Source organism: Podarcis tiliguerta (genome assembly GCF_965153285.1).
Source record: "Podarcis tiliguerta genome assembly, chromosome: 1".
Taxonomy (NCBI): domain Eukaryota; kingdom Metazoa; phylum Chordata; class Lepidosauria; order Squamata; family Lacertidae; genus Podarcis; species Podarcis tiliguerta.
In genome coordinates this window covers 46134860-46147713 of record NC_139534.1, presented here as the reverse complement: position 1 = coordinate 46147713, position 12854 = coordinate 46134860, and the positions used below count along the sequence as shown (strand labels likewise).

Here is a 12854-nt window from a genome sequence, read left to right as displayed (position 1 = left end):
CATGATATACTCCCCCTACCCATTTTATCCTTGCAAATCCCTGTGAGGTAGATAAAGCTGAGAGACAGAAAGTGACTTGCCCAGGGTTGCCCTGGGCGCTGCTTTTTATTTTTATTTAATTTATGTTTAAACTTTATTTTTCAGTTTCAGAAAATACTTGGTACAATATACAGATACCCACACACACATTCCATGCATACACAGTGCAAACTATAACAGTCAAACATAAAGCAGGTTTGTGCAGTAGTCGAGAGTTCATTACAGCAGTGTCCTCTGTGCTCTGTCTTAATCAATTGTCCCTGGGGGAGCTTAGTGAACCTCTGGACTGAACTGAATGAAGCAATTGCATTCTCTTAAGAAAAAAGTGTGGCGGAGGTTAACCCAAATAAACTTCCTAAATAATTCATTATATAACCCATTATATAAACTTAGGGAACATATCATTAAATGCTGCAAAGTACACCAAGTTATTTGTGACAACACACTTGTCTGTAGTGTGTTAACCTTACCCCAAACACTAAATTTAAGTAATGCCCATCAAACAAAATCACTAGAAACCTCCTTTATCAACTTGCTCAGATTCAATTTAGAGAAATTATCTCTTGGAATCAGAATACCTAAGCACGTTATGACCTGTGCAGCAGCAAAATCAGTATACAAAGTAGATTATCTGAACTAGCCTCATAGCATTCTTATAGATTTTAATCAATTAATCTGAAATGCTACCAAAACTATTAATTATGGTATAGATGTTTTAGGCCTACTAATAAATAATAATAAATCATTCACGTACAAGGCTAATTTAAACTCATAACACTACTGGATTAATGAAGACAGCAGCAGCCAAAGAGCTTGAAAGTCCTCAGTGGCATTTATGAATTAGGCCTCTACAGGACAAAACCATGCTGGATCAAATGAAAATGATCCACCAGCACTGCTGATCAGTCAGCTGCAATCCTGGATTGTTTGTGGCCAGCTACTGATATTGATAGGAACACTGCCTCTGAATAGTGGATTTTCTATTCAGTCATAATGACTAATGGCCATTGGCAGACCTCTCTTTGTGGGTCAAATCCCTTATTAAAGGGAGCCTTAACCTGTGGCTTTCCCCAGCAAATTCATGGAAGCAAATTCTGTAAGATAATTATGTGTTGCATGGAGAAGTACCTTCTTATGCTTGACCTTAGTCTAGTGCTACTCGGTTTCATTTGTATGGATGACCCTTCATTGTAACATGAAAGAAGGATTGAGGGCTACCAGGAGGAAACTGAAGCTGCACGGCCTTCCCAAAACACTGCAGTCCTCACCTGATGAATGCCATATGCAAGGAAGCTCCAAAGGAGGGTAGAAAATAGGGGCTGCAACAAAACATGACAGTTCACACAGAGTGAACTGCAATTCCAAAATGGCGTGTTTCTCAGTATGTTATATTGTTCTGGTTTGTAAACATCGTAGTGCTGATATTGATAAGTATAATCTAATCCAGGGTTTCCTAAACTTGGGTCTCCAGCTGTTTCAGCAGTACAGTTCCCATCATCCCTGACCACTGGTCCTGCTAGCTAGGAATAATGGGAACTGTAGTCCAAAAACAGCTGGAGACCCAAGTTTGGGAAACCCTGATCTAATCCCTTATACTCCACCTCAGTCACTGAGATCATCTCATGGAGCACTTCCAGAGGTTCTCCACACCCCTGAGCTTTAGCTGGCCTTCACTAAGGGCCTGAAGCCTTTTAGTGTATCAAGGTCTACCCTGTGGAACTCCCCGACAGTAGAAGTTTGGGAGGAACCACCCCTGCCTTGTATCAGACATCTTCTGAAAACTGTGCTGTTTAGACAGGCCCTCACAATATGAATTACTCTTTTTAACCACAGGTACCTACTGATGCTTTATTGGTGTATTTGGTCAGGTTTTATGGATATTTATGGATTTGTTTTATTATATTTTGCATGTTTGTAAGCTGTCTTGATATACTTTAGCAAAGTGTGGGTTTACAAATGTTTTAATTAATTAATTAAATGTTCTGGCAGTCATTCACAAAGAATAATGCCATGAGACAGACAACACTCAAGAACCAAAATATCCAGAGCACCCTGGATATTCAGAGGTAAGCATGAACATTATGCTTCAAAGAACACTCGCTTCTAAGTACAACTTTGTACCACTCTGCATGACTCCGTACCACCAACTGAGCTCCAGGCGGCCCAGTTTTGCAAACAATAGTAATACGTGCTTTGCTCAGTCGGTTCAGACATAATTTACTTCTTAAAACATGCCATGGGGATTTTGTTTTTAAAAGCAACATTTCCCACCTAATCTCTTAATTGTGAAGTCTACTGTAAAAAGCCCTTTTCTTGGCCTCTGTGTGAATGCCAGGGATTAGGGTTTAACCCTTTTAAAAACACTTATAACACAGTGAACGATGTGTGCAGGAATCATCATTTAGTATTCCTGTTAGGCAAACAGCTGATATAAACGTTTCATCAGTCTCAAATGCAGAAAGGCAATTTGAAAGTAAGAGCCCAGCTATACTGAAGCCAACATTAAAGTTATCTCCCCTTTGATTCCATCAATTAGATCAAGGTTTAAAAGAACAAAACTATATTGCTCGACAGCCTTACAGAAAGAGAAACTTCAAGGCTGGATTCAAGTAACAAGTCCCCCCAAGCAGAAGCCCACACAAGAACTTACATTAGAATGATGGGGTGCCCATCTCTCTTCCCACCCTGCCAAAAAAATTGACGCTGGGGAGAATCCCCAGAACAGTTCATAGGGAGAGAGGATTGTCACACATGGCAAGCTGAAATGACAGAATGATTTCCATAGTGCTAGGCTGAATTGCTTTCCAAGATGTTGTTTAGTTGCACTTTATGTAAAAGGTTAGCATCCACATCACGAATTTTTTAACTAGAGCAACGGAAATGTCGACAGCATCCTCAATCCTAACTGGTGTTCAGAAGAAAATATTCACATTATGAGTCAAACAACATTGTTTCTTTGGTTCAAGGGTATGATAATCTTTTCCTCTTGTGGATAGGGGATGGCGATGAATACAGTAAGTGTGATGAATGACCGCTATATGCAAAATGGGAGAAAATGTTCATTTTCTGATTAAAAGAAAAAGTACAACTGGGGGAAAAACAACCCTGCATCACTCAGCCCGAGCTTTTACTCCATTTCTGGCAGCTAGCAAATGTTTCTCGAAATACTCCTTTGACAGCTGCGTACGTAAAAATATTGAAAATTCTTCTTAAATTTATTGTTCTTCAGGAAAAAAACACACACACCAGGAAATATATCAGATCTTGGCAAACAGTGAACGAATCCTGAAATGAGGCACATTGTGCCAAAAGAAAGCAAAGAGGGAGCGTTTTAGCAGAACAATGCAATCTTTGTGGGTCAAACTGCAATTTAAAGGTATATTTACATTAAATGTAATTAGACTTAATTGGATGCTTTGGGCTAAATGGCTAACTGTTTATTACTGAAGGCTGTATAGTCCAACAGATCCATTTCTGTCAGCTATCTTTTAATACTTTCCCCCTAGGTCTTGGCACTATTCCAATACACTACAATTGTTAATTTAAATATCTTTAAACAGACATGTGAAATGGATGCTAAATCATAGGTGTTGTCAGTGAATGCTGTGTTCATGATTCCTTGATATCAGAATGGTTCTAGTTGTAAGACAGGGGTGGGAAAACTCAGGCCTGGGGGCCAAAGGGGCCCTCCTCCAAGCCTCTCTTAATAATAATAATAATAATAATTTATTATTTATACCCCCCCCCCCAATCTGGCTGAGTTTCCCCAGCTACTCTGGATGGCTTTCCAATCAAGTGTTAAAAACAATACAGCATTAAATATTAAAAACTTCCCTAAACAGGGCTGCCTCAGATGTCTTTTAAAGAGAAGATAGCTGCTTATTTCCCTCACATCTGAAGGGAGGGCGTTCCACAGGGAGGGCGCCACTACTGAGAAGGCCCTCTGTCTGGTTCCCTGTAATCTCATTTCTCGCAATGATGGAACCGCCAGAAGGCCCTTGGCGCTGGATCTCAGGGTCCGGGCAGAACGATGGGTGTGGAGACACTCCTTCAGGTATACAGGACCAAGGCCATTTAGGGCTTTAAAGGTCAGCACCAACACTTTGAATTGTGCTCGGAAACATACTAGGAGCCAATGCAGATCTCTCAGGACTGGTTTTATGTGGTCCTGGCGGCCACTCCCAGTCACCTGCCGCAGTCAGCTGCCGCATTCTGGATTAATTGCAGTTTCCGGGTCACTTTCAAAGGTAGCCCCACACAGCGCATTGCAGTAGTCCAAGCGGGAGATAACTAGAGCATGTACCACTCTGGCAAGACAGTCTGCAGGCAGGTAGGGTCTCAGCCTGCGTACCAGATAGAGCTGGTAGATAGCTGCCCTGGACACAGAATTCACCTGCACCTCCATGGACAGCTGTGAGTCCAAAACGACTCCCAGGCTGCGCACCTGGTCCTTCAGGGGTACAGTTACCCCATTCTATCTGGCCTTTGGGACACTCCTCACCCAGCATCCCTTTCTCCAGGCAGCACTCCTCACCAGCCCTGCCTCACACCCTTCTGAAGTGTTTCTGCCACACTCATATATGTCACTGAACCCTAATAATGCATCTAGGTTGCCTGGATGGAGGATGGGGGGGGGGGTGTAGAAACTAGCTTACTGCGCCAAGGTGAAATTTGCATTTGCTGCTCCACCCACTTTTGCTTTTGATCCTGCCCACCACTGGCATTTAGCCCACAAAGGGCCCATGGGCTGAAAAGGGTTCCCCACCCCGATTTCTAAGAGGAGAAGCCTCTACGCTTCTGGGAAGAAGGCCTACAGATAGAAAATGACAATTACTCAACGTTTTCCTCTGGTTGAAAAGGAAGGTAGAGACACTTGTGATGCAGTCTCAGTCTTTATGGGAGCATGTCTACAAGGCACTCTGGCGTTGTCAAATGTGATCTGGAGAGGGAGACTAACTGTGTCTAATCACTAATCAAACATAAGTATAAATCCTTCCCACTAATACAAATTTCATGCCGGTGTGATTTGATGGGAGGACTTACCATTAAGTAAATAAAAAGCCACCAGAGGTGGCCTGAAAAGTTGTTTCAAACTGCGCTAATCGCCAAGTAGCTAGCTTTCCCCCTGTATCCTAGCCTGCGTTTTACCACCTTCATGAAAAGCTTTTCTACAACATTTGCTTTTGTTATCACACAGCATATACTGTACACTCCTGTTTCTAAACAGATCCAGACTGTGTAGCAGAAAGCTGTTAACTGGCATTAATGGACCCAGTGTGCTTCCCCAGAAAGAATAACATAACAGGCAGGAGACAAAAAGAAAGCGGGGGGGGGGGGAGGTTTTCAATTTCTACAACTATCCTGAAGCAATGCAAACAGAGCATTGGCATGAATTTCAGAAGAAGAATAAATGGGTAGCAAGTATCAGAGTGCACCCTATTAAATGAGCGCAAATTACTAGAAAGTATCTGCCAACAACTGTAATCTGGAACATCACTTCTCCAGGTAACTCTATGGAATAGATCTAACGCTCAAGTTAAGTCACAGGAAGCTGAAGTTCCTAGTCCACCAAACTACGGAATCAGTGCTCTGACAGGCTCTGTTGGCTAGCCTTTGAAGAGATGCATTCTGATGCTCTGTTTCATTCTATCTTGTCTTTTTTACCCTATTTTTCAGGGCATGTAACCTCACAAGATAGCTTACATGTACAATAAAAACATAGCATAGAATTATAAATTATCCAAATGCAGACCAAAATAAGTACATTTTAAACCATCTGTTAAAAAAACATGCAGATGCCAAGGGTATTCCAGAGGTCCTGGCCCCCATTTCCTCTTTCCTTGCAAGCTTTGTTTGAATATATACAGTTACCCAGTTTCCAGTTATGGATTGGCTCCTTTGCATTAATTATAACCCCTACCCTCCCGAGCCAGCACAGGCAATGTCCAGCAATGGTAAAGGGGGTTGCAGTACAACAGCTAATGTGCATCCAAGGTTGGAGAAGGCTGAATCTGAGCAACAGAGGACAAACTGGAACTATTCTTTTTTCAGAACTTATGCCCAAGTTCTGAAACTGCTTTTGTTCTGTTCCTTGAAAACCGCTACTTCCCAAAATCAATTGTGGGAGTGAAGTCCTTGACCACATATTTAAAGAACATGAACCGAGTTTATCCGTTAGAAGAATGCCATGTACACATATGACTTCATGATCATAACAATGTGAAACAAGACTAAATAGAAGCCTGATCCAACTGCAATATTTACCCGCCTGCAGTACTGATGTTATTAAAACCCCATGCTACAATTGAACTTGAGAGCAATTTCAGTGATACAGCTAAAGTGATTTTAAATAATGACTGAATCCCTTGCTGCGCTTAGGATCCTTCGGTGAGGTTGCTGCCATCAGGATGAAGAGGAGACCTATTTGCAAACAGCACTTCCCTCTGAAATTCTTATCATCTTAACGTGTTGCTACTAAGGAATTCAACAAAATCCAGCTCCTCAGCATTTTCTGCTCATACAGGGCCAACAAAAGCTCAGGAATAGTGATGGAAGAGAATAGTAAAAAGCTTCTCTGATAGCTGCTGACGTCGGCATTAATGAAGGCTAAGGATTTCTTTACAATTGTTTTAGTTAAGCTTGCGCTGGCGATCTGTCACAAGACCCACTTTGCTTCTAATGCGATGCCCATTCCTGGCACCTGTCCATTCCTCCTTCGCTCAACAAAACACAAAGGGTGAAAGAGCTGAGATAAAAAAACAAAGTGCAGAATCCCCATCCCCCAGCATTATATTCTGAGTGAGAAGAATATGCAAAAGGGGTGTGAGCACCACACTGGAAATGCATCTTAAAGCAAAGCAACAAGTCTTAAAGCAAAGCCACAACATAAAGACCTGGGGGCCCATGTGACCTTGAAAGCCTTTTTCGATGTCTTGACCTCTAGACCAATCCAGTTCCACTATTACTTCAAGAACAAATTAGCACCATTTATTTATTATTATTTTTAAAAAAGACTATTTGTGTAGCCTGTTAATTATGTAGTCAGAACAAGCATTTGATGGGAAATGTGAACATACCTGAATAAGAGAAACGTTGTGGAGACTGAGTCTGAAGAGGTAGTTCCTGTGTGAGCAAGCAAAGGAAATTTTTTAAGTATTAGAAGTTGCGCAAAACCTTTATAAAGTGAATTTTTAAAAAATCATTACACTACTGTGGCTCAGAAGCAGCATTTATGTAGACAGCGCACCAATCCTGCAACACCAAGCAATGAAAAGCTAATAAGGGGTCTCCTTGTTTGCTCGTCTTTTAATGAACTTTGTAACAACAAGAGGACTCTCCAATACCCTGTACAAAGAAAGCTGAATTTCTGGCGAGATTTGAAACTTGCCATTCTCTCTCTCTCTCTCTCTGTGTGTGTGTGTGTGTGTGTGTGTCAGAGAGAGAGAGAGAGATGGAACCTAAGCACTGGATCTACTTCAGGCTCTAAGCACAGCAGAATCAGAAGTTCTGAGCCTCAAAAGTACTCCGGTGATATGACCATATCAACTTAGATAAGGGGGTGATTGATCGATTGACTGACTGATTGATTGATTGATTGATTGCACTTATATCACACTCTTCCCATGGAGCCAAGAACAGTAAACAGACACACAAATTAAAAAGCAAAGCAAAAACATAAAACAAGTCCAAAGTCTAAAAACAAGTCCAATTTAAAACATCTAAAAGCAGTTACGGTTAAAAACTTTATTCCATCCAATAATCTTGGGGTTGCAAGGAAGAGTATTATTCAACCATCAGATGCCTGAGTAAACAGAAAGGTTTTCAAATTCCTCCTGAAAGTAAATGGTGATGAAGACAGGCACAACTCACTAGAAAGGACATTCTACCACCAGGGAAGAACTATTGGAAATGATCTGTCACAAGTCAGTGTCAACCAGGCAGCCCCTGGAACCACCATCAAGACCTCACCTGGCAATCATAGGGTCCGAGATTGTTGGTATTGGGGTGAACTACTGTCTTAGGTACTCAGGTCAGAAGCTATTTAGGGCTTTATATGCTAGTACCAGCAACTTGAATTTGGCCCAGTAGCTTACTGGTAGCTCACTGGGTTGTGAGTCCTGGAAACTGCCAACTTACCAGAACATCTGGGGAAGAACAGAAAGCCCAAAAATAAAAGGGAAATCTGAGACCACAGCCTTTCTTCCTATCATTCCACATCAGCACCACAGAATTTCACTCTCAAGCAGAAACAGAATAAATAGGCGGGAAACAAGCTATTTTGTTTAGAGAGGGTGCACAGAGATGTCTATCTGGCACACAAAAATGTTGTCATGTGCAAGTAAGAATGGCTTCTGCAGGCCAGCTGTATTTTGCACACCCCTTCTATGTATCTTTTGGGTAAAGCAAAAGATGCATGAACGCTTTCTCCAACTAAAATTACCCCCCCCCCAAAGGGTATTAGCTACAGAATGCAAATATGTTTTGCTATCCACAGCTAATTTCAGTGGAGGAGGGTTGGAAAAGTTACAATTTGGAACAAAACCGCAGCATGAATGAAAAGGGTTAAAGTTAAGTTACTTTGACCAGCACTATATTAGCCCTGATCCAAACAGGTTCCTATGGCTCTTTTTAAGCCTCTCCCCTCAAAAGAATGACGTCAGGAAATCCAATCATGGATCACCCATGCTGCACACAGTTTAGCCCCAAGATTTCTAACATGTACACTTCTTAAGTTCTTTTTTCTTCTTCTTTCTGTGAGCTGAGAAAATTGTTTACTCAAGCAACTGCTTGATATTGTTTTACAAGGTAGCTTGGGCTTTGATTTATGAATTCAATTTTCTCCCACTTGGATTTCAAGTCCTGAACACAGCACCTGCATTTAAAATCTTATCTGGACACACTGCCAAATCCTCACACAAAGCCTACTTACAACATCCATATCACATAATCAACACACTTGCTCTCCATGATGCACATCTAAAAGATTCCTATCTACCTTTGACAGCTACTGACAAGTCAAAAGTTCTTCTTCTTCTTTTTCTTCTTCTTCTTCTTCTTCTTCTTCTTCTTCTTCTTCTTCTCAGATGTACCATGTTTTGCCTCTCTGCTGCTGTCAACAGTATTGTCATAGCTCAGGAGTTCCTTCATGCATCACTCAGGTAACCCCAGAAGCTCCAAGAGGAGCTCTGGCACTGCAGTTCCTCTCTACACCAGTATCACCCTGGGTTTGATGGGGACAACACAGAAATTGTGAGGAACCTCAGCATCAGCATAGGCATGAGAGCAGTCCTCATGTTACCCAAGTGAAGCAAGGGCTCCAGTCCACTGCAGCAGCTCCCACACCACAAAGGCAATGCAAGAAAGCATCCTTAATCCATATTCTAGAAACAGGCCAGAATGCTAATCTATGGGTAACAAAATAACTGTCCTTCTTCAAGTCAGAAAGACCAAGAAGACAGTGAGCAGACGGCTGCTTTTAGATGCATCAAATATAAGTTTTTATGTGTTTTATAATTTCAACAGAATCTCCGTGGTCTCACTGCCTGAAGCTAGCCAAGGCTTTCCGTCACATAAGAATGTGCGGGTACCATGTTTTATAAACAGAACTTCTGTTTACCCAAACATTTGATTATCCACATCCTTTCAACATCTCCAAGGCATTTGGTTCAATGTGTACAAGCTCTGTTGTTACTGCCTAGCAATAAATTTAAGATTTCCATGGTTATACTGTATATCTTATTTATTTTCATTTTTTTTTCTTGTTGGACACAGAACCCTGATGTAGTTTCACCAACTTTGGCTTTTGATTTGTAACTCTAATTCATCCATGCATTTTTCTTACAACCTTTAGGGAAATGTCATCTTGCCATTGCTAAACTAATACAATGCATAATGTATCAAAAAAATTCCAATGTGCTCCTCAGGGAGTTTGACCATTCATAAGCCTCAGGTCCCAGTTTACCCAGAGCAGGGCAACCTGAGGTTTAATGGCTCTGAATTACTATACTGTTGTTAAGAATGCTATTTAAATGCATTGGTTTTGGAAGACTCATAGTAAGAATTTGGGGCTTGTTCCAGGTTTCTGGACATGCTGTATATTTTGACTGAATAAACAACTTTAATATTATTTCTTCCATGGCTACTGAATGAGAATGGGCAGCCAATCTAATGAAGAACAACTCAATAAGGAGTAGCATATTAATTACAGGGAACAGGTACAGTCAGCTTTCTCAGGAGAAAAGGAGAGGCCACTGACATCAATAGAGCAAGTATCTTCAGATCAAAAAGCTGTCAATACAGTACAATTAACTTGCTGGGAGTTGTGGCTAGGGTACTCAGGTCACTAACAAGACAAAAATGCCAAAACCCTTTGTTGGCCTTTGTTTTATTTATTTTTTCTTCCTCAGATGCACCATGACCCCATCCCAAACTCTTGTCAACACTGCTTATGTAGAATGCCAATAAAATAAAATGTCATGCTATATAAAGGCATGTTGGTGTTGAAATGATGGGACATTTCCACAGTAGATGTAACAGATTTCTACATATGGCAAATGTGTGGTTTTTGTGCCAGAGAAACCTCTACCACTGGCTTCCATATACAGATTCTAGGAAGCAGAGGTTTCTAACAGACATCCAGGTGAAAAATCCAAATCCACAAAACCAGTTCTAAAGTTGAACCAGGTTATTTCATCTCTCTCACAGCTTTGCATTTCATTAGAGTTTACATGCTGTTGTAACATTAATTTTGGATTCTCAAGATCCTGTTTCCACCAACTCATCTCATTTAACATTGCCAAATCTGTCTATCTCACAAAAGAGACTTTTCCACCAATGCCAAACAGCCAAGTTTGATCCCTAACATCTATTGGTGTTCATACAACTAAGTGGCTACAAGCACTTTGACACAGCAAACATGCATACACAGTGTCTCACTGTGCATATAACCTGAGGACTACAAATTCCATCTTGAAGTGGGACTTAGGAGCAAATACTCATGTGCAAATATTCCTGGCCACCCAGGGGGAGGGGAGGGGGAAATGCAGAAACAAGAAACAACAAAGTGACTCAAGTTCCATCAATACAGGTATAATTTATAAGTGAATAACTGAACAGCAGTTAAATCTGAAGGCACCAAACAAATTTGAGCTAATGCCTTAAGATGGTGATTACCTTTCTCTCCAACAGCCTAGTTTATTGTGGGATTTCTTAAGAGTTAAACAGCCGTACAAATCTCACAGACAAATTCATCCATAATCTCTTTTTAATTCAGTTGTGCCTGGCTGGCAAAAGACAAAGTCCTTGCCGTACCTAGCACCATAAGAAAGCATGACCTGGGTCAGGGCAAGAGAACAAGACAAAATACAATTCCTAGTTAGAAGGAGCTAAGAGGTACTTATCCTCATAACAGTCAATGCTATTTGTGTGCTTATGGAAAAGTCACTTATGAGATTGCTATCCTGAAAAGCCAAATAAACGTGGCACAAACAACATATTTAATACAAATCATATTACAGAAAGATATTGACAAGCTGGAATGTGTGCAGACATCTGGAAACCAAGCCTTATGAGGAACGGTTGTAGGAGTTGGCTATGTTTAGCCTGGAAAAGAGGAGACTGAGAGGAGATATGATAGCCATCTTCAAATATCTAAAGGGATGTCACATTCCATTAGATGGAGATGTGGAGCAAGCTTATTTTCTCCTGCTCCGCAGGGTAGGACCCAAACTAATGGCTTCAAGTTATAAGAAAGGAGATTCTGACTAACCATCAGGAAAAATGTCTGTTTGACAGTGGAACGGACTTCCATGAGAGGTGGTGGGTTCTCCTTCCTTGGAGGGTTTTAAGCAGAGGTTGGATGACCATTGATAATTGATGCTTTAGTTAAGAATCCTGCATGACAGGGGGATGGACTAGATGACCCTTCCAACTCTACAATTATTCGAAGACAGGCCCCCACTACCCTTCCTACATATTTGCTAGTTTTTATGGGAAGGATGAAGCATAGTGTTCATAACAAATGTGGAAAAACAAATCTGAAGATATTTAAAAGCCACCACCTAATCTGTTTTGTAATGAAAGCACAGAACTTCTTACAAAAGGTTTATAAATATTTCACAGGGTATTCGAAGCCAATTTGCGTGCTGTCTTATCAGCAAAGCTCTTCTCTTCAGGCACGATGCCCATCAGCAGTGGGGAAGTTGTTTAACAGAAATCTCCTTTCTAATTAAAATGAAATTAAGAACTCAGCCATCCTGCTGCATTGCGTGGAAAGTGTTTGAACCCAAGTCCTTTTCTACAGTTTCTGTTTTTATTTCCTCTTGGGATGCTTCTCTCACATAGCCACATCACATACACCATCTGACCATCACTATTTCACAGTGATCCTGCATGCACACCAACACAAAACTGATTCTAAGCTGCGTCATTCCTGATAAACTGCAGTACACAAACAGTCCTTCCCCCCTCAAGCTGCACATGATCTGCAGAAAGTTAACACTGAAATGCATATACGTCATGGAAAAGCAGGCACTCAATGCAAGAGGTGGTCTGGTAGAGGCAAATCTTGATTAACTCAGAACCACCAAATTATGTGTACAAATCCATTTTAAAACAGATTCCTCCTCCATCCCTACTTGCACTACATGCAGGATGGAGATAACATGTGGTTGGTGAGAAACAAATAGTGGGAATGGTCAAAGGGCACTCAAAGATTAGTATTAATTTAAAAAAAAGTATAGAGAAGGACCTGGAAAAAAAGTCACACAGCCTAAGTCCAACTTCCTCTGGTTTCTATTATCCACATCAGCTAACAG

General features: G+C 41.1%; 1 protein-coding gene across 9 annotated transcripts in view; it reads right to left on the bottom strand.

Annotated features, from left to right (window-relative positions):
* The window catches only part of SEMA5B (semaphorin 5B), a 350137-nt gene that overhangs the window by 119169 nt on the left and 218114 nt on the right, over positions 1–12854 (bottom strand). For all 9 annotated transcript variants that reach the window (XR_014503687.1, XM_083406846.1, XM_083406852.1 and 6 more), the window contains one exon: positions 7116–7161. Coding sequence is in view for 8 of the 9 variants with exons in the window: in XM_083406846.1 (XP_083262972.1) it covers positions 7116–7161 (46 nt within the window). In the remaining variant the exon portion in view is untranslated. The remainder of the gene's footprint in view (positions 1–7115; positions 7162–12854) is intronic.